This window comes from Syngnathus acus, chromosome 11 (genome assembly GCF_901709675.1).
Source record: "Syngnathus acus chromosome 11, fSynAcu1.2, whole genome shotgun sequence".
Taxonomy (NCBI): Eukaryota; Metazoa; Chordata; class Actinopteri; order Syngnathiformes; family Syngnathidae; genus Syngnathus; species Syngnathus acus.
In genome coordinates this window covers 7,223,984-7,251,902 of record NC_051096.1, presented here as the reverse complement: position 1 = coordinate 7,251,902, position 27,919 = coordinate 7,223,984, and the positions used below count along the sequence as shown (strand labels likewise).

General features: G+C 41.5%; 1 protein-coding gene across 1 annotated transcript; it reads right to left on the bottom strand.

The window, feature by feature from the left end:
* Positions 1 to 22: 22 nt before the first annotated feature.
* On the bottom strand, positions 23 to 27,677 carry LOC119129871 (exostosin-1c). The gene is made up of 13 exons (XM_037263222.1): positions 27,362 to 27,677; positions 26,590 to 26,681; positions 21,272 to 22,651; positions 6,193 to 6,286; positions 4,336 to 4,443; positions 3,528 to 3,647; positions 2,105 to 2,237; positions 1,901 to 2,019; positions 1,737 to 1,832; positions 1,318 to 1,404; positions 1,087 to 1,247; positions 634 to 805; positions 23 to 561 (listed from the first exon to the last, which is right to left on the bottom strand). Exons 3-13 carry the CDS (start codon positions 22,222 to 22,224, stop codon positions 376 to 378), a joined length of 2,229 nt encoding a protein of 742 aa, XP_037119117.1. The 5' UTR covers positions 22,225 to 22,651; positions 26,590 to 26,681; positions 27,362 to 27,677; the 3' UTR covers positions 23 to 375.
* Positions 27,678 to 27,919: the final 242 nt, after the last annotated feature.

The window sequence follows — 27,919 nt, the reverse complement described above, 5'->3', positions numbered from 1 at the left end:
ATGCTCAATCAGGAGCTTCAAGTCAGCATTTACAAACGGCTTTATTTCTTTTGAGTTGACTCAGATTGTTGGTTTTCCTTGGCAGCAACCCCTGCTCAGTAATTCCGAGACAAGAATAGCTCCAGAGAACATGGCACTGGTACCACCTTCCTAAGATGGCGCTGGCATTCCCATGCACAGCAACAACACTCGTTCCTGACATCTCCTCGACAGGAGGTCTCGCGTCTTCATGACTGGACGGATTCAAGTTCACTTTACACTCAACAGGACTTTGTATTGATCCGCAATCCAGCAGGAGTCTTTCTGATTGTCCACACAGTTTATGAGTCCTGTCTCCATCCCAATTGGACATCATGGAAGCAAGGTCCATCTCCTCTATGCCCTCTCAAGGTCTTTATATTTCTTTCGGAGTACCGACACTTGATCTTTGAAAAGCACAGGGTCAAGGCGAAATTGAGAATGGACCAGAGGCATGTAGCCAAACCAGTTGGCGAAAGTGTTGACGCACTCCTGGCGCTGGTTGAAATGCTCCGGGTTGGCCCAGGGGACATTCTTTGTGGACTAGTGGGTAAAATAGAAAAAAAGAAAAGCTCACACACTGAGTCAAATTTGACTTCACACACACTTCCTTACCTGTGGACTAGGCAACTCCTTGTATTGCTTCCTTTGAGCCACTTTGATGGGTGGGGAGTGAGTGACAGCAGAAACTAGGAAGTTCATCAAGATGTCCTCGCAGTTGGACGTATGATCCACCAGCGTTCTCAAAGACTGCGGCAGGTAGTGCGAGAACAAGTAGTGGTAGTACCTGTGCAGATAATCATATTTTATTATAATACTCAGAAAGCCTAGAGGAGGTTGGACAAAATACATCAAATAAAAAAGTAAAAAAATAAAAAATATAATATAAAAAATATAAATAATAAAACACTTTACAAAATACATCATAGTAAATCAATATAAATGAAATAAAAAAATAAGAAAAATGAAAAAATATAAAAACAAAATAAAATAAAAAATTAAACAGTAAAAAATACAAAAAATATAAAAAATAAAACACTTTAGAAAACATACTATATTATTCTTTACCTGTGGTAGAAGGCCGCCCCGGTCAGTACTATGGAATAGTCATTGGTCCATTTGGAGGTGTAGCCCCATGCGTGCTTTAAGGGATCCCAAAAGTGACTCCGAGGAGGGTAGCCCACAATCCGATCAGGGAAGCTGCGCCACACCAGGAAGGCAAAGTTCACCTACAAGTACACGGAGGGTTACAACCTGACTTCATTCTACTTTGAGATTTACTCAAATCCTGCTCCGCACCTCACTCGTCAGCAGGACCGTATCCTCATCCAGACTCAGCACCGCGTCAGTTTCTATGGCAACATGAGGCAGGAAGCGACTGGTGGTCTGCGAGAGCGAGACAGCAGTCAATCTTACAGCACCGCAGGCCACTTTTCTATTTGGCGTGTACTTTGTGAGATCAGGAGAATGAGTCAGAGATGATCTTGTTACAATAAATGAGCTTTTGCCAGGGCGGCTGTAAAAACAAAATGACTGACATGAATTGTAATAAATGCCACTTGTCAGATAAGCAGGGATATGAAGATAGATGACAGATGTCAAAATGAAAGGCTACAGAAGAAGTGGTTCGGGGCAAAAAAAAAAAATTGAGATAACAGTCAAAGTGACTTGCAGATTGTCTGTCAGTCAGATTTGAGCGTAACGAAGGCGACACTGACCTTCTTCTTGCCGTCTGTCACAATGAGGGGAACTGGCATGGGAGGCCATTTGCTGCGACTGGGCGGCGCTTTCTCGCTGTTCCAGAGGATGATGATCTAAGGTGGCACAGAGAGATGATTTGAACTGATCCAAACCAGCCAGTAACACACAACAGCTTACTTACTTGGGAGCAGTACTTGGATTTTGAGACCACCTGTAGCAACTTCATGATTGGCTGCGATTGGGACACCAATGGAGACACAGCGTGGATGACAGCAGTGAACTCCTGGTTTGGACTGATACCTTGCACAGAACACAAATATTTTTATTTGCACATATACAAAAAGAAAACATGAAAGGAAGGCCGATTTTAAAGGCTGTTATTTACCTAAGCTCAGGTAGTAGAAAGGGAAATGTGCAAGGTGAGTGGAATATTCTGGCAGGACAAGTAGACCTCCTGGCAGAGAGTTCCACATGTATTTGTTCCTTGATATGTGAGAAAAGACACGATCCTTAATGATCTGCGGAGGGGGGGAAAAAATTAATTATTGTCAATGTAGGATGAATTCTTTTTGGTGCTGTTGATTTGATATTGTACTTCTCATTTACACCAACAGGGGGAGTCATTGAGGCAACTATTGTGGGATCCCACTATGTGGCCCTGTGCTTCACTGACCTCAGGCTGACTGCACAGCTGTCTCCCATGGGGAGAGCCCCCCACCTCACCCACACAACCCCCCTCAGCTTGCTGTATGTATATAAGCAGCTTATCAGCAACCTCCAGAACCTTTCCTTTATTATCTCAAGCATAAATCCCCAGCAGCAAACACACTCGGGCAGACAGACTTTTGCTTTTTTTAAACATGGAAGCGCTAAGGGAACATGCATTGCTCACCGTGTGGTCTTTGCAAATTTCAGAGCAGAGAATATTTTGTGTGTGTGTGTTGTTTGTGCTAAGACAAAAATAAACAAATGTCCTGTCTGGGATACTATGAAGCAAATTTAGGAGTGCAAGTGTGGCGGAATCGGACATGTTTGGACTGAGATTTGTAACATAATGATAGTTTGTCCTGTCTGTACATTAAAGGGGTTCTTTGAGACTGCAGGCACCTCAGGTGTGTACTTTGAAAATGTGCAGCAAGAACAAAGTAAAAAATGAAAAATTGGGAGGACTGATCGGAATCCAACTCTATAATCATAACAGAGTAGCGTTTGATTCAAATGGAACTCTTTCCCAGAAAGGCTTTTCTAAAAGCAGCAATCGTGGCAACGCACGGGCAGTAAACAGCGGGGAGGTTTTGTGCGCATGATTGCAAAGGAAAAGTTGTGTTTTCATAGCACTTCTTTTTGCAGACATTTTCATTGCAAATGAGAAGATGAGATGCATTCCTTGGCCGGATTGGATGTTAACGGAGAGGCAGACGAGTATTCACCAGTCACAATACTTTCATGTTTGAGCTTGGTAGAAAGTATCCACAAGAAGTGGGAAAAAAGAAAGCACTTAGTGTCCGTGCAGCATTGGATATTGTAGCGCCGCTGTGTTTTATATTTTATCCCTTGATGAAAGTGTACATGACAATATCTATGCATTTATATTTTTATTTAAAATATTTATGTATCCATCAATTAATTTATTTTGGTTTTATTTATTTGGTTGCATATTTCTATATTGTGTTTCTCATGTTCAGGAAATAATTATGAACATTTTATTTTAAAATAAATAGTTGTGTGAATGTAATAATGAATCAAATAAAAAGTTAAATAGTGCTGATTTCATTTGTTTTTATCTTCAGAATAAATCTAGAGTTTACCTCCAGTGTGGTGAGGACTATCTTGTCCACAGAAGAGAAGTAGGCTTCCCATAGCATCTGCGTTCTCTGTCTGAGAGCCAAAACGCGTTCATTTCCGACAGCTCTCACTGTAGATGGCACCTAAAGAGAAAAGAAAAATCACCCCCCAAAAAAAGAAATGAAAGCATTTTAAGTGTGTCTTATAGCTTCTGCTAAAGAGTCACCATCACAGCACATTCAAGTTAATGTTAAAGTTCATATTACAAAATATGACCTCTATTTACACTTCTTTTTTTTAATGAATGCTAAATGTACATTTTTCTTGGTTTCTGCATTTGAGAGGAGGAATTTTTATAGAGTCGCCTTTCTTTAATCAGCCTCTTGTGCAAGAGTGTCACGCTCATTCGCTCGCCATCCCAGTGTCAGCGTCAATATTGCCGCGTTACGGCACCATGCGCAATGCCACTGATGAGGTCAGGCTCTTCATGTGCTATAGTCGGAACTCAATTGAGCATGTCTCCTCTCATCAGACCTCTTTGCTCTTGTTTGGGTTCATGTGCACGGCTCCATTTCACGTCCACAATGAGAAAAATGAAAGAGTGCACCGATTTTGTTGCTTCATTCTGTTTAGGTGTGTCACAGAGAGGCAAAAGGGGGCATGCAAAGTTTTAATTTTCAAATGTTTAAAAATTCCACGTAACTATGAATTACATCGGGGCAAAAAAATTCAAATCAGAAAATCCGATGAACATTTTAACACAAACATTTTTCAATATGCTTTTGGTGTGGGGACCATCTTGACGGATTTATTTTGTGAAATTGGCTTTACCTGCAACAGTAGTCTCTCATCCCCTTCAATGACAGCTTGGTTCCATTGTATGACGTCGGAAAATGGCAGCTCCCAGCCGTTGCTTAGCAACACTGGTATACACGCCGCCTGCAAGCACATGATACGATGGTGAGAAAAGAATACACAGACTTGAGATGACTCAATAGATATTTTTTAACATTTTAGACTTCTGCAAAAATAACAGACTGCATTAAATTGAAGTCCAACTATCCGGAAATGTTTTAATGCACAAACTTTACACGCAGCTGAGAGTGCGTGACCCCAACAGTGACATCGCAGTGAGTAAGAACTTCAATTTATTCCGTCCTACGACGCCCTGCAGGTTCGACACTTGCAACACACGCAAAGCAAACGTCAGCAGTGGTGCTGGCTGACTTTTGGGTGTACTAATGAGCAATAGTCACTCGGGGGATGTAAACCAGGAGGGAGCTGGTGCGGAATAAGAAGCAACCGTTTTGATACACGAAAGACTCATGCTTTATTGGAGTTGACTTTTGATGTTGCCTCATCCATCTGACTCACTGACAGCTTTTTTTGAAGTTGCTCTGCTTTTTTTTTTCCCAACCTCCCCGGCCCTCCTCCGGACTTCTCCATTAGCCCCTGGGTGCGTGTTTGTTGATTTTTTTAATCTCTTGGCGCTCTCTTTTAATTTCTGCCCCAATCCTCCTACTCAGTGTGGTCTTCTGATTTTTATAGGTCACATTTTTTTAATTGCTTGGTTAAAGCAAAGTAGTGGCGATCAAACATTTTCACCATCCCTCACTCTGACATTTCTTCTTAGAATAGACCTGCTGAAGGACAGCCTGGGAATCTGTGTGTGTGTGTGAGATGCCCCAGGTTACAAGGTTGCAGTGATAATCCAAATTCAATTCAGCTATGCAAATGGAATTGCAGCCAAAGGCTTGTGTGAGTCCTTTGACCCAAGAGTGAAGTGCCCTAACACCCTACACAAACCAAAATGGAGGCTGCGTTAAATGACTGTAGCTGTTTTTAGAAACCAGCGCACGTAGTGTACTGTATGCACCTCCACTTGGATTGTCCGTGTGTATTTTGGAACGCTGGCGTAACCGCATTTGTAATTGCCAGTTCTTTGTGGGCTCGGTTGGTACGGAAAAAAAAAGGGAAAAGTGGTGTGAATGGAGAAGAGGAAAGTGAGGACGGAGAGTCGAGACAGAAGGAGCTGCGTTCGGTGCCAGGCCTTGTGGCTTGTGTGCAGATTTGTCCATTCAGCCTCAATCTCACACACACACACTCAGAGTACGGCCAAGGGAGCGCAGCAGCATCAGCAGCAGCAGCCAGGGGAGCTCAGCAATGATCACAACTAAAAACAGCCACTACTGTTTCCTGTCGGGGCGCGAGAACATCGACTTGGGTGGCAGGAGGAGAAGTCCAGCATGCACTCTCCATTTTCCCTTATGGGCAACAGCATATGATGACAGTGTTTGTTAACGGCGCGTATGCGTCAGCGCTTGTTTATGGGCTCATTTTAATTTAAAGGGCCCCAACAAATTCAACTTGATGGCCACATTTCCATTCAATGGTGCAATGACCATTTGCAGATGTGGCTATTAAGGTGTCTACAGACAACATAAAGCAAAATTGCCGAATGGTAATTATCTGCAACTTGTATGACTCCAGGTTCACTCTGCTATTTGCTGTACATTACTGAAATGTTTTTTTTTTTTTCCCCAGTTGATAATTTTATTATTGTCCCTCTACTGGCACTGGCAAAGATAATTTTCCGATAGGGTGACCAAGGATAAAAAAAGTCATAAATGAAAAAATATTTGTCAGAAATTGCTGCTAGATAAACAGGATATTTTTATTTTCATTTACCTGCAAGGACTCAAGGAAGCGGAAGGAGCCCAGGCGTCGACCTCTAGGCACCAGACAAAAAGTGGAATTATGAAGCAGCTCCTGGTAGTCGAACCTAAACAGATAACGGAAAATCATTCATAAATAGTGTACTGTATAGTAAAAAATATAGATATTTTATATAGTCACACTCATCAAACCAGAACTTTTGCAACTTAGTCATAATAGTCCACCAATAAATCATCCAAGTTTTCTTTTTTCACCCGCAGGCATGTTGGCACGGCTAAATCCAATATGCACTATGTTGAAAATAAAAAAGCCACATAAGCAACTTCGGCCGATTGATTTGTTGCTGCAAAATAAAAAATAAAAAGAAATTTTCCCTGCAGTGCCTAGCAATACATTACCTGAGGGTATTCTATCAGCCGCTGCTCATATTTCATCGCGCTGCTATGTAAAAGAGCCCAAAAGCAAAGCCTGGGCATCAATCATTCCCTCAAGCGCTACCAGCGACAGGTGCTTGCATATGGGATTGAAACCTGCATCTCATCTCTTGCAAGAAGAAAAGGAGCAAATGTATGGAAGCATGTGTTTGAGGAAATGGACATAGGTGATTATTATTACAGAATGTAGTCAAGTTAAAAAAAAAAAACTAATGAATGCGCATTCAGTGTTTGAGGATGACAAATGTGTTTAGGGGCGAGCTGGTGAGTGTGACCCACTTGTGTCTTTTTGTTGCTGTTTTTGTGGATGCCGCAATGCATGACTTGAGGCCATATTGTCAATGTTACACTTTTTTTTTAATGAGACTGTATTGTCTTCAGGCGGGATTTTATTGTGTTTTTTTTTTTTTTTTGCATGGCGCTTAGCGTAGCTCAGGTACTCGAGTGGCGGACATACATTTTTCTTCTTATGGTGAACCAATCGGGTGATTCAACCACAGGACCGACTTAATGTGTAATATTGCGATGATTTGTTTTATGTTTATATGTCGCGGTCACTTGGCTGCAGTTTGGCAAAAGTAAAGTCATTGGCTGCAGTGGTGCTCTCGCCACAAGATACACACGGCACAGCACAGCGGGATTGCTCTATTTATGTCAAGGCAATCGGCACAGTGTGATACCAGACGGATCAAAGCTGGTGTATGTGTGTGTAGTGTGTGATAAGGAAGCTTGCCCTCTTTTGAGTGCTTTTACCATTTTCCAATCTCTTCCACTTAGTTTTAACCTCCTTCAAGTTTCTTCTCTTTTCTCCGTGTTCATTATTGATTAGGTTCGCGACCTCTGACCCTTCATGTTTACTCGAGTGACAGTTCAACAGATATCGACCCGGTGCAAGTCAAGAGTGATGGGAAGCAACAAAGGGGCGGGTGCTATGGAAGATGTATGATTGACAGCAGCTTCTGCTTAGTTGATCATGTCTGCTTTAAAGGTCAAAGGTCATCAGCAAAGAAATGCACTAGTGTATTTGTAAATGATGTGCACGGTTGACCAAATCTATGGATTAACTGCCACTGTCAGTATTTATAGATTTCTTTTTTTCAGATCTCCTCTTTTCCAAATTCTTCTCAATATTCCTTAAACCAAATTTTTTATTTTTTTTCAGGGGGGGGGGGGTATTTGCATCCCGGTGCTTAATCCTATCCCGCAGCTGTTCCGCAAACGTAGGAAGCATCCTCCAACGGCAAACTCACTGCGTCTTCTTGTAACAGATGGACGGATTAGCCACCTCCTCCATTCGCTCCTTCCTATCCGTCTTTCATTCCACACTCTCTCCGCACCTCATCTTGTCACAGAACTAGAATGCTGACTTAATGTGACTGAGTAAACAAATTCAGTTACACGGATGGGAAAAAAAAAATAAAAAATTGCACACAATTCCACAAAGATGTCAAATCATCAATTAGCACTGGGAGAGAAAAGAAAAATCCTTGAGCCATTGCAAATTCAAATATGTTTACAATGCGATAAAAGGGGGTTTACTTTAATACTTGCTGCGCTTTTGCAACTTCCACACACACACAAACGTCCACTCCCATATCCTGTTAATACACAATTCCTCCTCTGCTGGGTCCATCCCTTACTCTTTGTCTTTATCGGCCTCTCTCCCTCCATCTCTCGTTAATTACACAGAGCGAAGGGACTAAGCTCTCTAATCTGAAAAGATACGACCCCGCAACCAGCTCATCCCTTAACACTGTTACTTATACCTCAATCCAGCACTCGCACAGACAAACGCACACACACAGAGAGCTATAGGCCAAATAAAAACATGCATGCAAGATGTTTTTGCACAAAAAAGGGCACATGGAGAAAAGCCTTCCCAAATATAGATCAGAATTTAAAGTGCGTCCCACATCCATTTACTGCCAAATTTCCAGCATTATGCAGATTACAGCAATATTAAATACTGTACTCCTAAGTAGTTCCAGCTAGGCTTATGAAAGTGCATTTCGCCAAATCTATTTAATGTTGATTTATTTTCGCTTTCAACCATTTTTAGTGTTCACCCTAAGGTGTTTAAAAAAACTGTCATGTTTGTGAAAACAATTACATCGAGCTAGCAGATTATTATGGCTATTTTTAATTGTAACAAAAATACCGTGCATATTAATACAGTGGTCTGCTCGGTGGAATCGCGACTGAGTGGGTGTGACAAGGCTCATCGCGCGGCGTCGTTTGGTTATATATAGAAATGGGAGCACAGCTGTCTCTCCATTAGGCTAAAAGCACAGCAGCACACTAACATGGCCATGGAGTCATCAACCTATTCGCCATTTTTGCACAAGGAAAAAATGTCGTATTAGCTTGGCCTGTTGTTGATGAGTAGTCCGATACCAATGCACCGATACCTAGGATATAGCACGAATACCTACTTTTGATATATAAAATTAGCAGTGTAGAGTAATCTTGACAGAGAGTAATAGTTTGATAAGGCTACATAAAAAAAATACTTATATATTTAGGTAAGAAAATAAGGCACAAAAAAGCTCATTGTTTTTTTTTTAGGTCCATCTCTCCCAGCATGCACAATATGTCTGCTGGAAGTCTAGCGTGACTGATTTCAAATCAGGTTCTCTGCTTATAAATACAGAGCAAGGCGATGTTACTGACTCACACGCACAAAAACCACACACAAACACACACTCTCAGCAGGCGCAAGGGCCAAAACCTTGCTTTCATTTTCCATAGTGGATGCTTAACGGAAAGTGGAGAAGGCTAAGGCCTGCCATGGGACTTTGAAGTAAGGATTTCGCTCTTACTTTCCTCCATAATTTATTATATTAGATAAGATGGAAAAGGGGCGGGAACAAAGATGGCTGTATGCTGAAAGGAACAGTGAACAAGCATTAAGATGATCTTCAGGGTGAGATAAAAGACACCATTTTATCATCAACTTCCATATCAATGACGACTTCTTAATCTCACGGACCAGCGTAGTTCAACTTAATCCATTTTGTTGGCTCGCTGGCAAACCAAGCGGCAGCCGTTTTAACAGCAAAACACACAAAAAGCAAATGTGGTAATGTTGGAGTCAAAGAGAACAACAAAGATGACATCAGAGGAATAACGCTTGCCATTAAAAGCTCTGAGCAAACATTTGCTACATATAGACAAGCAGCTGCACTAAGAGCACAGGTGGGGCCTACAATAGGTATGGCTGCCATGCTGCAGCTTCTTTTCAACTCAAATGTGTGGGAAAGTTTGCAGAGACTGCTGGATCATTGGAGAATGTGCGCGTGCGTGTCTGTGGCCATCACTCAAATGTATAAAACCTTTCTTTCCAACTCCCGTAAAAAAACAAAAGCTGCTACTATAAAGGCTAGAATGATTTTTTTCCCCCTCTTTTAATGAAATGTGCGTCACGAGAGATTAGCCTCCAGCCTGCAAAAATAGAGAACTCCTTGTCAGACTTCAAACGGCGCCGACCTTGTGTTTTACGATGGTCGGACGGCTGTTTGTTTTATGGAGCCGCCTCTAAATAGAGGCGCTATTCATATAGTGGTCCCATTTATCATAATATTTCACTCTTTCAAATCCATTTCCCGACACGGCCTTGTGCGGTAAAGTGTTGAATCTAAACGTTTAGCACGGCTGTCTGATGCAACTGCACAGCAATGTTACATTTTGCCACTTGAAGAAATATGTTGATGAAAAATGTTGCTTTCGATTAAATATGTGTAACACGAGATTCCAAACATCACCCGGCTTTCAATGCGCTTGAGGCTGACCTAATGAGGAACTTGAGGAAACTATGCTATGAGCAATATTGCGCTGTCTCTTTCTATATATATTGTTATGGAAATTATAAATCAACACTTCAGTCTGTTTGCATATGTTCAACGGTTCTCTGAGGCATTTTGTAAATGAAGTTACAACAGTAGTTGTTTATTATCTTCAATTAGGGAACTGGTAAGAACAAGTCAACATACTTGTCACCATCTAGTGGCCGACAGTCAAATTACATTCAAAACAAAATTCATTCTAGTTTATGTAACCTATGATTTTATTTTATAGCTATGTTACCTCACTGTAAAAAAACTATCAAACATTCACACTAATTACTTTCGTCACATCATTTCTAATTTTCTAAAGGTGCGAGTCAAAACTGAATTTTCGCCTGCAATTGGATATTGAGCGGGCTGGAGCCCAATCGTTGCAGATGTGCACAGACAAGTGGAGCAGAAAAAAGGGAGTACGAGCAAGAGTCAAAGAGACAGCACAAGGTAGGCAGAAAACAGATGTCCTTTTTTTTTCGCAAGGGTCATAAACAAGGAGTCGTTCAAGTTTGAAGTCGGCCGAAGGGCACGGAGAATTACAGAGTGCCAAGACAAGAAAAAGAGATAAATTACAATGCGGCAACGGGAGTCAATTCAAAATGTTCAGTGATGGAGGGGAAAAGGGGGAATATATTAGTGGAGGAAGCATTAAGTCAAGCAGTAGCAAAGAGAGACTAAAAGGCTTGTGAAATCAATCAATGGAGGAGCGGCGGGGCGCGGTGCGGCGCGGGGTGGCAGCTCCTCTTCACTGCGGCCTTTACTTTACGGTGTTGACATTGCCAACGTGCAACAGCCTTCTTGAAATGGGGTCGCATTTCAACATGTGGCCTGGGGGGTGCATATGCATATTTACAAATTCATGCTCACATAAGTGTCTGTTTGACTGACGATATAGTAAACACCTGGAAAAAAAGAAAAAGAAAAAGCCCTATGGAAACCAAAACCCTGAAAAAAAGAAAAATAAATACAGATTTTGTAATCGGCTGTGTGGTATTAACTGACGCATTTAAATTTGGCTGATGTCATACAACAGAAATTGTAATCCCGTAAACTTGCTTGAGTCCTTCATTTAAAATATACGAGCAGATACTAAGAAGCCACCAACACTTTCTCAATGTCATTTTCTTGCATTTCACCACCCTCCAAAACTTCCACCACTTGACAAAAGCTGCTTCACCATCTTCACTCAAGTGGACGCGCAGCACATAAATAATTGACAAGCTTCCTCCCGTACATTGGAATTAAAATGTACTACTGTATAGAGTAGATGCCAACGCTTTCAGACCCAAGCTGAGTGGTGATTACATGCCGTCTCGGGGGACGACGAAGGAGGGCAAGGCCTTTAGGGAGGTCAGGTGATTGTTGATCTACATTTCCGCTGCTTGTGGAGATCGAAGCAGTTCTGATTTTAAGTTATCATGCTGTTATCATACATGTTAAAGAAAGATGGAAGGCATATGGACTGAATTATGGATTCCTCAGACAAAAACCAGACAAGGTTGAGTGAGTCAAGTCAGGCCTATTGATTGTGCACAAGTCTAATGCATCTACAGCCTACAAACAACTTTGAATGCCCAATGAGGTTTCCATTTTATCCAACTACAAAACAGCTTTTACGCACAGTTGAATTCAGTTTGCATATTGGCAGCACTTGTTTTGCAATTAACAAGCAAAATGAACATTTACTCTTAAAGCTTTGTCTGCTTTTTGCATTTTGCAAATTCCTGTTAAAATATTTTTTTTCCCGCACATTCAGCAAACTCAAACAACATAGTAGGAGAAAAAAGAATGATTATTTTTGTGAACTGCTCTGAATGACAGAAACTAGAATGCACTCGCTTGTAATCCAATGAAGAAAAACAATAACAAAATTAGCTGAGCAACCACTCGCATATAAATCGCCGAAAGGCACATAAACATGATTGTCAACTCCGGGTAATGACAAGAAAGTAATTATATATAATTATAAAATTCACTCTTAGGGTTCAGCATTACTCCACGAGAAGCATTTTAGCATTTAAGATGCAAACATTAACATTTGAAATTGATCACCCCCCGGGATGTTCACAAACTCTACATATATTCATGCAGACGGACCATCCAGAGTTTGAGTAGCACTAAGAGGTGGAGACAGTGGCTGCACTGTGGAGGACTTGGACTCATTCCAGAGCCTCTCCAGAACATTCCATTGAGAGTCTGCTGGCTGGATGGCTTGGAGGCCGGTAAACAAGCACAATAACAAACAACTACAAAATGGGAATTGGATTATCAACATTTTATAATATTGGGAATTTAATTATAAAGTCTGTCATTGTTAAAAAAATATATACATATATTTATAATGAAATATACTGAAGTCATAAAAGTCCTCTAGTATGTTTACTATGATTGAAATTTGAAGTAGTCCGTGCTGCATGATAGCTACAAATGTATTTTTCCTTGAAGCAAATAGAGGAGGGATGTTAAATTGAATCAAACGTAGAGAAACGGCAAAATTTCATTTTGAGTTGAACTGCCCTCCTCGTGATTGACAGCATCGAAATGAACGCTGCTAGCAAACAACTGCAACTCCACTCGCATCAATCATGACGTTATGTGCTGAGACAGCTCCAAAAAAGTTGGACATTACCAACATTTCAGATTGGGAAATAAACAACAGTGCTGAGGCTTTATACATTTTCTGCTGCTGGTCTTGATCAAGATTAAAAAAAAACTGAAGTAGAAGTTTGAAAGATAAGATTTGCATTATGAATGACTGACTAGTGCTGTGGTTATTCCAGCAGCTCCCTTGTTGCTCTTCTGTTCATAGAATGAGTGTCCAACAAACAAAAACAAGATATACCCTAATAGCCTTTCATGTGAGAATCGCTGCACCGTTACTTTGAGATGAACGTTTATCGGCGCGCCACTAACAACAAAATAACTCAAGAGTTTTTCCACCGGCATCTTCCCACCTCCTGCTTGTTTACTTTAACTGCATTTCAATAGTGCATATCCCATTTTGAATAATTTAATGAAAGCAGCATGATAAATCAGACCTCCCCCTCTTTTCCTCACACACGCATGTAACATAAACACGCAGATAATGGAGCGGAAAGTTAATTAGACGTGGAGTTGAGAGTGTGCATTTTCCAGCAGCGACACAATCATCGACAGTATAGTGCGTCTTCCGGGGTGGGTTGTGTTGTTCTGTATTATAGCACGCACTCAATTATGCCCCTGTGGAGGGTTCCAAAATAAGGATACAGACATCGAAGAAATATAATGACTCAGAAGCTCAAGTCCGTGTTGCAAAGCAAGCTAAATTGTAGAAACACAAATTATTATTGGACCGGACGAGTAATCGGCTCTGGGATGACGTATAACCTTTCATTGTGCCAAAGAAAACATTCAGTAGTTGGCTGCCTCAGGTGTAAAATGTCAGAGGTGGCGCCACAAGAGAAATTGTTTTTTTTTAAGGGCAAATATGGCTGCTTGGCTTGGCCGTGCTTTGGAGTATATTATTGAATAAGTCTGCCCTCAGGGTTACAATAATAACAAATCACTTTCCAAGGGCGCAAGATATAATGGCTCTCAAAATAAGATCTATACGCAGTTGGCTGTGTGGAAACAGTAAGCTCAAAACTAAAATAATTTTACCATAATACTATAAATGTACTTCCACATTTTGTTCAGGTATATTTTTAAAATTCACTTTTAATTAGGATGTTTGATAGCGATACCAAATACCGATACCACTAGAACTTGTCATGCATTAAATTTTACATAACACAATGATCATTTTATCTTTTTGATGCAAACGGGCTGTTTTGCTTTAAGTATCGGTGGCTGGTATCGGCGTCCTTCAAGAATTCAAGGTCGGTGGTACTCGCCTAATGTGGTATTTTGTCTGAGTATGAAAAAACAAAAAACGGGTTTATCAGCATGGCAGCATATAAATATTAACAGAAAACTGTACAGCAGGAGTACCAAGCTTAAAGTGAGGAATAAACAAAGGGAAATGTTCAAATAAATGAGTAACAGCGGGACCTTCAGATAGAGAAAATACGACAAAACATTTGTGCTAGAGCGGGATACACAGACTGCCTTGCAAAAATCTCTCAAATTGCTCTCCTAAGAGCATAAACAGCAACATGTTGCATTTAATTAGGGCGAAACACTCGCACTGTAACCTGAGCCTGGCAGGCTTTAAAGGGATCTCGCTAAGTTTTAAAGACAAAAGAACACCGGCGCAAATCAGCATATTGCTGTTTTCATTTGTGTTAATATAAAATATGAAAAGCTGGGAAACATTGCGACTGTAGATAGCTTCGGAACTAAACAAGCAAGCACACCGGGGATGCTTCCCTCCATATTCCATTTCAAGGATCCCATTACATTCCAGCTGTCCTGGAACCACTCCCTTCCTGGGAAGGCTGACATATTTTAAATGATTTATTTTTGGTCTTGCTCAAGTGTTTGCAATGAAATGACAGTGCTTTGTCACTCAATTAAGGCCAGCTTTCAATTTTCTGGAGGTGGCTGACGTCTGCTGGCTGTCAAAGCCGGATAAGGCCCAGGTATTTGATGTCAGGACTGAGCACCGGGGGTCCGGTTTGAGCCTCGCTCCGTGCTTGTCTAAAGGGACCCGAAAGCTCTTTGGGAGAAAGCAAAGACAAGAGAAGGGAGATTGAAGTCAGTCCAAATTCCGCCTCCGAAAGTGACAGCTGAGAGATTAGTGGTTAATTAGCTCCGACCAGTTTACTGGCAAGCGAGGGAACTGCCCGATCACTTTGCTTTACACGGAAAAGGCGAAGAGAATCACTGCTGCCTCTGGAGGAGAGCCAGTTGAAAAGAAGAGACTGCAGCCAAAAGTAGAATCAAATACTTCCATACTCAAGTTTCTCATCCCTCACCAACATCTGGGGAGGCGAGATAAGGAAGATGTAATGAAAACAAAATGGTGATTGACACTTTGCTCGTTATGCACATGTCACAAGTCATGTAAATTGTTATTTTTATGCAAGTGCGATCTACAAAAAATAGCAGAGGAGGAAAGAATGTGCCACTTGCAAAATGAACTGTAATGTGTTATCTTCTTTTGTGGTGCATGTAAAATCAAATACTTTAAATTAAAATTATTATATTGAAAGAGGAAAGTGGAAACTCCAAACTATTTTTGTCACCAAGGAGCAAGTTATACTGTTTGCTAGTGCCAGTGTGGAAAATAAACTCCAGACAGCACCTTTTAATCAGCTACTGCATTAGTCACAAGTCGGTTGCTGCTGAAGCTTTCCAATCAAGAGCTGCCTGGGATTTAATGAGCGACATAATGGTTGAACTGAGACCTCATTTTTATGTTATCTCTCACTCTGAAATACTACAGCATTTCCAGACTCCATAAGGATGGACCACGGAGTCCCACCAAGACCAATTAAAAAACAAAATGAACAGATACGTTCAAAAAGTAGAAGATCCTCAGTGTCCAATGCTTCGACTTTTAACTAATCTCTTGATGGTGTTGTCAGCGCTGACGTCGTTAGCAACATTTGACAAGAATAGTCCAGCAGGGATGACGGGTAGAGCTTCGGGGAAGTCAATAAGCGAGGAGGCGAGGAGATGAATAAAGTCAACAGCCCCGGACGGGGCATAAGGCAGAGAAAGCTTTGGTGAATTAGCAATATTTTTTTTCCCAGCATGGATCAATGATGCATTACGGCAAACAAGAGGGAGGGGGTGGAAAGAGAGTACTGAATAATTTGTATCGCTGTGTTTTTTTTTTTTACTCCCAATTGGCACCAGTGAGATGTGTAACCAAACAAGATGGCAGAACAGACAGCAAATAATCACCCGACAAAAGCACATCAGTATTCTAAGGTAGCAGTCTCACGGGATGACAAATGTTTTTGTGTGAACTAGCACACCACCAGAAAGTATTTGATTTATTTTGAAGATAAAAATGGCTTACGGGCACAAATGTGCTGTTTCACCTTAAAGTCAATGCACATTCAAATATTGTCAGTATATAAAACCAATTAATCGATTACTCCATCGAATAATCGGATACAATTTTATTTCCATCAAAGTATATTAAAAAAATTCTTTCATTACTTTTTATTATCTACTTATTTATTTAGTGACTAATTAAAAACAGTTTAGCAATATCATACAAGTAGGATTGATGATCACTCTGATCCAAAATAAAACACGATGTTTGCAAATCTCTTATATTGATTAAGCAAAAGAAAAATCCAACCTAAGTGCCGCTCCTTTTATATGAATGACTTACCGCACTTGTTCTACAATAGCTGCTTAGTTACCAGAATTTTTCCACCGGGATCAATAAAGCCCACCCGCAAGTTTAATCATCATCATACATTAACCTTGGAAATCAATGCGGCACAGAGAACACTTATAGGAGCGTATGTTTTATGACACAATAACATTTCCAGTCTCTCTGGCCCATCTGCTGCTGTTTTTATCTAAACAAATGCCACGTTGAAGACAAATACAGGCGCATTTATTTGGCGGTGACTTTTAGTTTAGTTTGCTAACAAACACATCATTAACTACTCCGAGACACTAAGTTACCAAATATGCCCAAACTTGTACTTTATATTTAAAAAAAAAAAACATTAAGAGAATAGTCAGAGCTTGTTGCAGTATGGATTGTTTTTTGTGGAATACATCACAAGACATTTATTGGTTCCATGGATTCCCTGGAGTTCATGGAGGTAGAATTGCAGAGACGGAATATAGATCGACCCTACTTCTGTCTACGGAGCGCCTCCGATTATCCTATTAGAGAGCATGATGGAGTGTGACAGTGTGTGTAAGTGCTTACTTGGGTATTGTGAGGGAGGAGACGGGTTCAGCTTAATGCACTGAATCCGAAATGTGATACAATAAATGGCGCTGTAGCTTTTAGGGCTCTAATTTGTATGGTCATTAGTGCGTGCGGTTTGTAAATAGCATGCCCTATGCAAATACAGGGGAAAGTAATTTATAATGAGAATAATTGGGGGTGATTTTCCACCAAATTGTTCAATGTCATTAAACTCTGCGTGTCGGTTCGACAGAGTGGAAAGTATGAAAGTAGCAAGTTCTAATCTTCTCACCTGCATGACTAATTGAATGTCATGTTTTGCTCAACTGACTCATGTAACCTGTTGCAGAAGATTTTTTTTTTTTTTATTATTATGATTGCAACTAAGTCATCCACATTACGCAACAATTAACCGCCACATTTTTGCCACTCGCCATTTTGGCTGGTTCGGCTCGCAACTTGCTTCTCATCCATCAAAGGTGATAAAGAAGGAGCGGTCCCACTGCAGCAATCATTAAATTAAAGTTCAACAGCAGATCTCATGAGAAATTCATGATGTTTGCTGCAATTTTCTTGCCAGCTGTGTGCAGAATCTAAGAGCGTCTAACTACGGCACACATCGTCTCCTGTGTTTGCTGATGTAGGGTAGCTGGGATGATAAAAACTAAAAGTATGACCTGACAAGACAAGGTCACCATGGAGTTGGGCTAACGAGAGAACGAGGTCAAATGTCAGTGATTGCTTTGCTCGTACAAGCATAACAACAGAACCCTGCATTAATTTGCGCTGTTAAAAATTCAGCAGCTTTACCTCATTCATTTGCTGTACAGTAAATACCAGTTTAACCCCAATACCTTGCAGAGTTATTAAAACCTCTGTCTATACTGGAGATCAGATTAGTACAGCATACATTAGTGAGTCTTTTGTGATTTGGATTATCATGACAAATGATTGTACTTCATTTGGCGTCCATTGAGTATAACTATCAAATGATTCCTAAAAAATATATTAAAAGAACTCAAATTTTAATTTGATGATTATTAATAGGCTTACCACATACATTTATGGAGGAAAAAAAACTTCATCACAAATATGTCAAGCCTTAAACTGTACTTCACTGGAATATTAGACGTCAGAAATCAAATAAATAAGATTTGCTTTCCAGATCGTTACGCCACGCTTACAAAAAGCACATGTGATGGGGTCAAAAGTTCAAGCAGATGCTATCCGATTATAAAAACAAAGTGAAAACAGGACACTGGATTCCTGTTCGTTAAGGAATTTGTCTTGCTCCATCCCTGCCTTCCTCCCTACGAAGTGTATTGTCATTGTCAAAGTCTTTCCGCTCCAGTCGGCCCGGATAACAGCAAGCAAGGTTGCCAGAGGCCTTTCCTGCTGTGATCCCGCCAGCGTCGGCAAAGGTTGATGGAGAGCCCGATTAGAACCTTGAATGGACACCTATTAGGTAGTTATCCACGCAGATGGAAGAACCCTCGAGCGAGTCCCCGCTTTCTTCGGCCAAAATGAATATCCGCTTAAAATATCGATACGAATAATCGCTACTGAAAAAAAAATCATCACGATTTCTCGATGACGAATGGAACAACAATGCCTGCCGTGACCTTTGCATGCATCGTCCAAGAGTGGCATCGATTTGACTCGACGTGACTTAAGTTAGCATGGAAGGCAAAATGTGCAAGTCACAAGTGTGTGTCAAATCTTCCAGACCAGAAAGTTTGCCTTCACAGGGAGAAAGGCAAGAAGTTGCTGTTCCATTATTCATACTGGAACTGAGCATGATGTTAGGAGACTTGCAGTCCACTGTTAAGAGGCAGCAAGGGGAGGGAAGTTACAAAGTGACAAGGGTTGAAAATGGGTCAAACATAACAAATCATTTCAGCTATTTACCTTGCATGTGTAAATAAGAACATACTGTATGCAAGTTTCCGTTCACAATCCTACTTACAAGTACGGAATATTTAAAAATAGTTTAGCCTGTCCGAGCCGGAGCATTAATCCGCCTTGACCGTCATTGGTTGTACCGGAGTTCAATGTAAACACAAGGCAAGTGTTACCTTTAATGCCCCCGACGATAAACGCAAGCTACTTAGAGACGTGGAAGAATTGTAGAGAGTGAAAATGCGACACACAATGCAAGGAAGGAACAGCAAAGTAGTTTCTAACCAACATTTCATGTTTTTCCAAGATTGAGGCATCAGATGTTATTTTTGGAATTTGGAAAGCCGCAGTCTGAGCAAAAAAAAAAAAGGGGAGTGCAAAGCAAAGTCAATAGTGAGCGCTTTTGCGTGCTGATTTATTATTTGCTATTTTGTTTTGTGACCGCGCGAGCATGTCTTCGTGTTAGATGAAACATCTCTCAGTGTTTGCTTTATAGCTGTGGTCAGAACAAGATCTCCATTTAAATGCCGGAATGTGGGGACTCATCAAAGCTCTGAATATAAAATCAGACATTTGCTGCAAATAACTATTTCTATAATATAAATGAAGTAAAAAGAAGGATTTTTTTTGGGTGAAGTTGTTCTTGGTGACTCAATATTAGGGGTGAAGACTGACATGCGGGAACCAAAAGTATGAGCTGGCGGGTCGGAGGCAACAATGGAGAACAGTGTGTTGAAGAGCCACAATGATTCCTCTCTTTTCCAAATATCCGAAAGCGGCCTTGCAGACACATCGAGAGAGACCACATCATCTTGGGAAGATACAATTTCACTTCCCCTAATTATAGTGAGCTGCCGCATTTCTCGTCTGGGTTGCCCGAAACACTTAACTTGCTAACATTTGACACACGCATTTACTTGTTAAGGGGGAGGAAAAAAACAAACATTTTTTTCTGACTTTATCAGTTTTTTTGTAGGATTAAAAAATCCCAAAAAATCAGTGCAGCTGTTTTCCATTTTGTTCACCGTTCCCAATGTCTTTTTAATCACAGGTCCAAATTGAACTCAGGTACACTCTCCCGTTTTGCATATCTCAGTCGCCACCCCGAGTCTGGTTTTACTCCTCCCGCTCATTTGCATTCACTGTACAACATTTTCTTTTCCTCACTTTCTTCGAGAATGGTCCAAAGCGAAGCAAACTAGGCCATTAGGCTGCAGCACGGCTTCTCTTGTGCTTCAAGTTGTGCCTCTCCTCCCATTTGTCACCCTTCTGCCTCAACCCATTCTTGCATAAAGTTGCTCCAAGAAACCCCAAGTTACTTTTTCTTTTTTGTGGTATCTTTATCTAATGACTTGTTCCCTACCTTGATGCCTTAGGTAGCAGAACACCATCTAACCTCAAACTTTTTTGTCTCTAAATTTTGTGGTTCATTTTTTTTTAATCCTTAATGCAGCACAAATAACTTTTGAAAGTAATTCATGAATTTGGAGGTTATTGGACTGCCACTTGGTTGTTACTAAGCAGGACTGGATAAAAACAAATCCTGAGAAAAATCTGATGGATTAAAATAAATATCCAATTGGATTTGATGACAGCGATTTGTTCATTTCAATCTATTTCACTAGCCCCGCCCCCTTCCCAGCCTCCATTGCTTGTCCCTTTTCAACCCCTCCCACTTTCTCCTTTTGACGGATCTTGACCCCGTCCCTCCAGGCTAATCTGGCGGCGGAGCAGATGTATCCGCTCATTAACCTGGTACCACCTTCTAAGAGCCTCATTAAGCCTGGCACAGGTCCAAAAGCTCATGACAAGAATAGCAGTGATTATCTGCATGGTTTTTTTTCAATAGATGGCTGATTAATACAAGAAATCCCACTTCTACAAAAGCACTCCCGCTAGTGTCCTTCTGTCCGCTATAACGGACTACACGGGATAAATGAGCTCATTCATTGCACTCCAAAGCAATTTCATCAGTTTGCTGCCCACCTCCCAATGTAAACAAGCTCCAAGACGGAGACGCCAACCAACTGCCGTTTCAGCGTAAATTGTGTTTGCAGTTTTGAGATTAGTAGTATAAAAACAATATTTTTTGGACACTGACTGCCAATCAAGCTTACCTCTCATATTCCAGGTTGTCGTGGTCGCAACGGGCATCTTTATGCTTTTCCCAGTCTTTCCCGTGGCGGCACGTGGTTAACGACACAATGTCCTTCCCGTTGTGGATGTGATGGAGAGCGTTTCGGGTATCTGAGCCGATGCCTGTCAGATAGCGTTTGCCTTTGAACATCAGCAGGTACTTCCTCCGCGGCGGGGTGGTGTTCCTCACTAACCAACCTCGCTCGCCACCCTTCTGCGGGTGGTCCTTTGAAAAGAGCGGGATGGAGATATCAAAACCTGGTCGGAAATGTTCTGTATTGAGGCTGGCTCGGGCCAAGATGGCCTGGCCTATGTTGAAACCCAATTCCTCTGTGTAGTTGGGCCAAGTGCCTGAGTAAAGGTTGAAGATCAGGTGATTCCGCCCATCATTCCAAAGAGGGTAACCCCGAATGCGTTCGTCCACATTGTGCACAAACTGTCCTGACAGCTGGTCTCTGTCCAGGGTATCGATCCCGAGCACAAACAAGCAGGCTTCGCGTGGATCCGACGTGTAGTACCTGGACTCCGATATGGACGTCAAGATCTTTTTGTAGCTTTCAGAGACGCGGTCGTTTTTTTCCGAAGGGTAAACGTACACCCTGAACCCTTCTCTCCCTCGACGCCGACACCGCGAAAAGTCAAAGCAAGTCTCCATGCGGCAGTGGCTGTCCTTATAAATAACAGACCACGCTTGTCGGCGTTGCCGGGGCGACTCGGAGGTCCCGGGGTCCGTCTGGAGCTCGTTCAGGTGAGCGTAGCACGGCAGGAAGGCCCGGTCGGTCCAGTTGGGCCAGGGCCGCGCCATCTCGGCCTGCTGGCTCGTCAGCATCCGGAGCAGACGTACAGGTAGCCGGACTCCCCTACCGAAGTAAAAGAGAACCAGCCAGCAGAAGGTACACAAGCCCAGCAGAACATATTTCTTCCGCGCCTGCATGGGGGGGCTTGTCACAGTCTTTTTCTTCTCTGTGGCTGACTTTTCTTCTTCTTCTTCTTCGCCCCTCAGCTTTGAAGCCTCACAGGGGCAGCAGCCAGCCTAGGAGTGACTTCTAACAAGGAGCTTCTAAAGGAGGGCAATGTGTTAACAAGGACATCACCGCTTCCTCCAAGTGTGGCCTGGTCCACTTTGCCATTTAGGAAGAAGACGCAGTCCGAGTTACCGTCTCGCCCTCGGTCAATCCTGGAAGGCTCAGATAGCGGCACTGAGCCGGCCGGCTTGTGGAATGCGTGGCTTCTGCCGATGCTGTGTGCGTTTCTTCTCCGGCGCAGCCTGCTCGACAGGAATGAAGGAAGAGTTGTCCGCTCCCTCTGGCTGAGCTTTCTGCCTCATGGTGCTAGGAGCAACTGCTGTGGGCAGGCCCCTCCTATGGAGAAGCAAACAAACAAGAATACAGATTAAGTACACAGAAAGTTGCCACTCCTCAACCAAAACAAAGAGCTTTTCATTTGAAACTCACGTTAGTTGATGAAGAGTCGACTCTTCCATCGATCAATCGATTTTTTCCGACATTATTTTTATTAAATCATTAATAGTAGTGATTTTATTTAGTGCAGCTAAGCAATATCACTCAAGAAGGATTGATGGTTACAAAGAATGAATCTGTCCGCTAAAAAAATCATATCGTTCAATCTTTGGTTCAAATGTGTCTAAATCATTATTCTGTTCAAATACGAGTCGATTCATTTGATTATGGATTTGTTGTCGATTCATCGATTCGTTTTGACACCTCGTGTGTGTGTGTGCTTTAACATAAAAGACCAAACAGCTTGAAAGTTTGGAGTTGAGGTGGAGTGAGGAAAAAAAAAAAAGCGTCTCGCAGTTTAAAAAGAAACATGGGGGGAAAAGAAGGCCATCTCTATTCACTTCACATTTTCAGTTAGATCCTTAACGGTTAACTTTTTTTTTTGTCCTCTATATGTACAGTATATGTGTGTGTGTGTGTTTGGGGGGGCTCACAGTAGAGGATAGTGTTCCTGCTGCCAGCTTCCACACAAAGGCAGCTTTCACGACTCACCTGCCCACGTCCTCCACCACTCATTCACATTCCAACAAGTGATGGCGGCGGCGGCCACACCGTGCGAGAAACGTGGACAAATAATACCCCGGCTGATATGAATGAAGTCGCTAGCGGTGGTAACGGCAAAAACAATAAACCCCCCCCAAAAAAATATATATATACACACACACCCAACTTCAGCCTATATATATATATAGGTTGAAGTTGGTTGAACTCGCTGTACACATTTTTACTTAAATTCCGTTGCATACCTTTATGCAAATATTCACACAGCATCATTTAAACACACTACTAATTGTTTTTTCCATCAAGAAACAGTAGTTATCAATAATTCACAATTTCTTAATTAAACCATTGATTTCTCATTTGTTTTATCTGCTTTTAATAGTCTATGTCCTAGCACTAATAAAACTTGATGGCAGATATATCTATGGGGTCATGAATCGATGTATAAACACATTCTGAATGTGCAAAATGTGCTTCTTCCTCAAAAAAAAAAAAAAGAAAAAAGCAAGAATGAAGAAGTGGAAATGCTTGAGTGAATTCCTTGAAGCTACAAATTAACAAGGACAGATGCACTTATGGATGCCCACAAGTACCTGGCTCTAAGTAGCGGCAGAGGTCCGTGGGTCACACATCAATCACAGACCATTACGGTGGCGACAAGCACTGGAGGAAAAGCCACCAGGCTCAATAAATTGCACGGAGGTGGAAAGAAGAGGTTCAAGGTGAGTCCACTTTGTCATACGATGAATCCCAATAAGCCATTAAAATGATTCGCACACCTGAATCGATGACGACTTGTCTGCATGTGACATGGATGGAAAATAGCGAATGTGATGAATATTTCACAGGTCCAGGATGGCTTCTTTCCTTCGGGGCTGCAGTTTTCCACTCGCGATTGAGCAAGGTCATTCTTATTCTGTTTTCAGGTTTGTTTTTGTGCTCATGTGGTTTCTGCAAAGCCAACCCCAATTGTAACTGGACCCAGCACCAAATGGTTTGTTTCTATTTATGTTTATATTGACGCCATGTTATAACCATGACGACGTGGCCCGCCTTGAAAACATGTTTGACATAGCAGTTTGGAAATCTCCACCTAAAAATAGCACCACTCATACCATTGTTAAATAGCAGCAGACGTTTGTTTCCAACACACATCTGGCAGTGTGTTTTTACTGGCTAAAATGTGCCGACGTATAACTTCAGCGAAATGAGGTGTGCTGAGGAAAAACACAAATTTTGCGGTGAGGCCCCGGCTAAAATTAAACGCTATGATTAAAGGCCTCGGATGTGACAGTAGTGCAAAAGAACCCCAGGGTAACTGGACTGACCTGAGTAATTGCAGAGGTGCCCAAAATGTTCGCCTGCTGCATGGAATATATATCGAAAGATCAAAAAGAATTCATGCAGATTGCAGAGGAACCTTTTCTATATTATCTGTAGCTAGCAACTTTTCTTTCCATACCTAAGTTTCGGCCCAAGAGAGCCTCTTAACACGATGTTTATATCAAGCCGCAACCATTGTGCTCATCCTAATTACAAGCTGAGGTTGATGAATTAAGTCTCAACAATATGCTCCGCTTCAACAACACAAGGGCTAATTAACACAACGTTGAAGATGAGCAGAAACACTCTCGAGGATGTCGACGCCACCTCAATAAAACCGTCAATGATGTTAACGCGCCGGGTGAAAACAAGCAACTCTGCAGCAGGGAGGGAGAAAAAAAAAAAATCTGTCCTGACAATCCGCTCTGAGCATACGCTGAATATAAAAGAAGAGGAAATACACGGTGCTCACTTGTCAATAAACAAGAGCTGGAAGCAGAGTTGATCAAACATGCAGCGGCGGCGTCTCATCGCACGCAACCTCAATTACATCGACCTACAAACAATCAGACCATGACATTGTTAGAGTCAAGACCTGCTGCTGAGAAGAAGGAAATATACTGAAATGAGTTTTTCATAAACTACCTGGCAAATAAAATTAAGGGTGCCCCACACACACACACAAAAATATTAATTACAGATTTTTTTTTTTTATGAAGGTTTATGAAAGGTCAAATTGCATTGACACAGTTCTTTTCGTCGCCTTTGTCCTTTTCATTATCACTTGAAAATGACTCTTCAGCAGTTCTTGTATTTAATAGAAAGTCAAGGTGTATCTACTGTTGAATGGATCATCTTTAAAAGCTGACACTTTGCACCTCAATTATTCATGACCTTGAACAAAAGGATCAAAATCACACATGGGAGACTCCGCGAAACAAGGATTCATTTTTGCAATGGAAATAGCAAACGCCGGCTATATCGGGAAGCACCCAGACAAGATACGAGGCTCTACAATCCACGAGGGAGGGGGCGGGTTACAAAGCATCATATGGAAGTAAAATTGCTAATAAGATGAAAAGCTGTCATATCCAAAGAAACATCTCATCAATCAGAGGGAATCTCTGCACGGCTTGTCAGAATACGCTTTCCCATGAGAGCCCTTCCACTGCAACCGAGATAATGATGACACTTTATTCCAGGGAAGTCTTTTATCAAGAAACAAGTCAATTGTAATTCATTGCCAAATATAATTAGAATGCGTGTTGCGTTGAGATTAAAACCGAATGGAAAGCTGGTGTTTCAGGATTTTTTTAAAAATTATTATTGTGTACATGATATTTAAAATGGAGAAGTCGGGATGAAAAAAAATGTGCAGAATTATAGAGTTAATTTACTCACAGGACACTACATTAGGTACACCTATGCAATTTACAAAATAATAAATAATAACAATAATAAAAAATATACTAAAATAATAATAAAAATAGTTATTAATTAATTAAATAAATTACAAAAATGATCCCCACAAAAGTATCATAATTCTGCCTTTACAAAAAATAATAATAAACAACAGCTATTAGTTTTAATAGTAGCATGTACTGCAGCATACTGATTGCTGATTTTATTCTTATAACAACACAAAAGGGACAAAATGTAAGCTAGCCTTCTAAGTACGCTGTAGTGCAATTGTACACGACTACAAAGCATGGTTCAGAAATAAATATGCCGCTCAACTCCAAAGGCATGTAGACAAGCACACTGTGACACTTGGCTCCAATGTCTCCAATGCAGACTGTAATAAATTTGGAGCTTCACACAACTTTCTACCCGCTCCTAAATTGTTCAAAATTAAGTGAGGCAATAACACGAATTGTTAGTTATGCCCCCCTTATAGGTAAAAATGATGTCACTGTAAATCACTTTTTTTTTCCTGCAACATTTGTTATATTTACCTATTTTCGATGGCGCTTATCCAGTCCAGGAACGCGGCAAGCTGACTTCAGGCAAAAGGTAGACCACCCCCCAGGATTGTTTTCCATCCACTCTGAGGGGACAAGAATATTCTATTTATACATCAATACTTTCAATGCAGAGCATCATCAGTCATTGCCATAATGGACAGATCAGTCCCAAGTGTGAATTTGGTTATTGTACTCCAAGCAGCACTAAATGTTTAAACAGCCCACTTGAGATCAGGTAGCAGGTCCATGTAGGACGAGAGCACCAACTCCACAGAACCTGCTGCATCGTGCTCTGAACCTTAATAATAGGATTGCAGCCAAAACATAATGCACCCTATTGCTCCCACATCCACCTCTTCTATAAGAGCATCCTGGAGCCTGCTGCTCCACCACTTCATGAATAAAACTAGAGAGCGAGGTGATGTACTTGAGTTCAGATAAAAGACTAGACGAGTGTGTTATTATATTTGCTGCTGCAAAGAAGACATTGTTTTGATAGGTGGGCTACACACTTTGCAAATAAATCTGTTGCCCATTGCAGTGTGCTGACAATGGATACGCGCCCGGGAGAGGTGTGGAAATAAATGATCTTAAAGAAATAAAAGACAACCGATGGGACTAACGCTGTCAAACTTGTTGAAATTTACAATCACCGGATAGTATGCAATCATAAGGATCAATGCAGCATCCAAACATCAACATAGGGGCGGCAGAAATGACACACGCACGGGATGCCACTTCATCCGACGCTCACGGATCTTACCGGATAGCCGCAAAACCGAACTCTCGTGCGTGCTTTTCCTTTTCACGCCACGTCCGAACATTTGAGAAGGAATTCAGCAAAGGAACGCGCGAGTCTCTTCACCGGGATATGAAAAGAGAAGAGGAGCGTTAAATGATCCATTTTGCACATCCGCCACGGTAGCCATTCGCGATCCGCCCCCAGGTGCGTGTGATTGGTTAAGACGCTCCTCCTCCGTCTTGACTGTATGGTAAAGAAAAACACTCCATACGCTTGTGGATGCGACCCGGTGCTGTGGGTTCTATGACCCAATTACGCACGAGGAGCGAGCTGGTATAGGGAAGCCTGTTTTTTGCAGGGTAATGTCTATTGCAAGGATAAGCAACTTGAATGGGTATGGGAGGGGTTGGGGGGTGCAGTTTTGGGGGGGCATATGATCCTGCACGCACTTCCTAAACAGAAGTATAATAGTAAAAATTTCTATGCATGAATGAAAATTCTGCTATCTCAACCCAACAATGAAGGTTTTGAACTGTTATATTTGCAGGTACTACCCGCCCAAAGATTTCTGGGATAGAC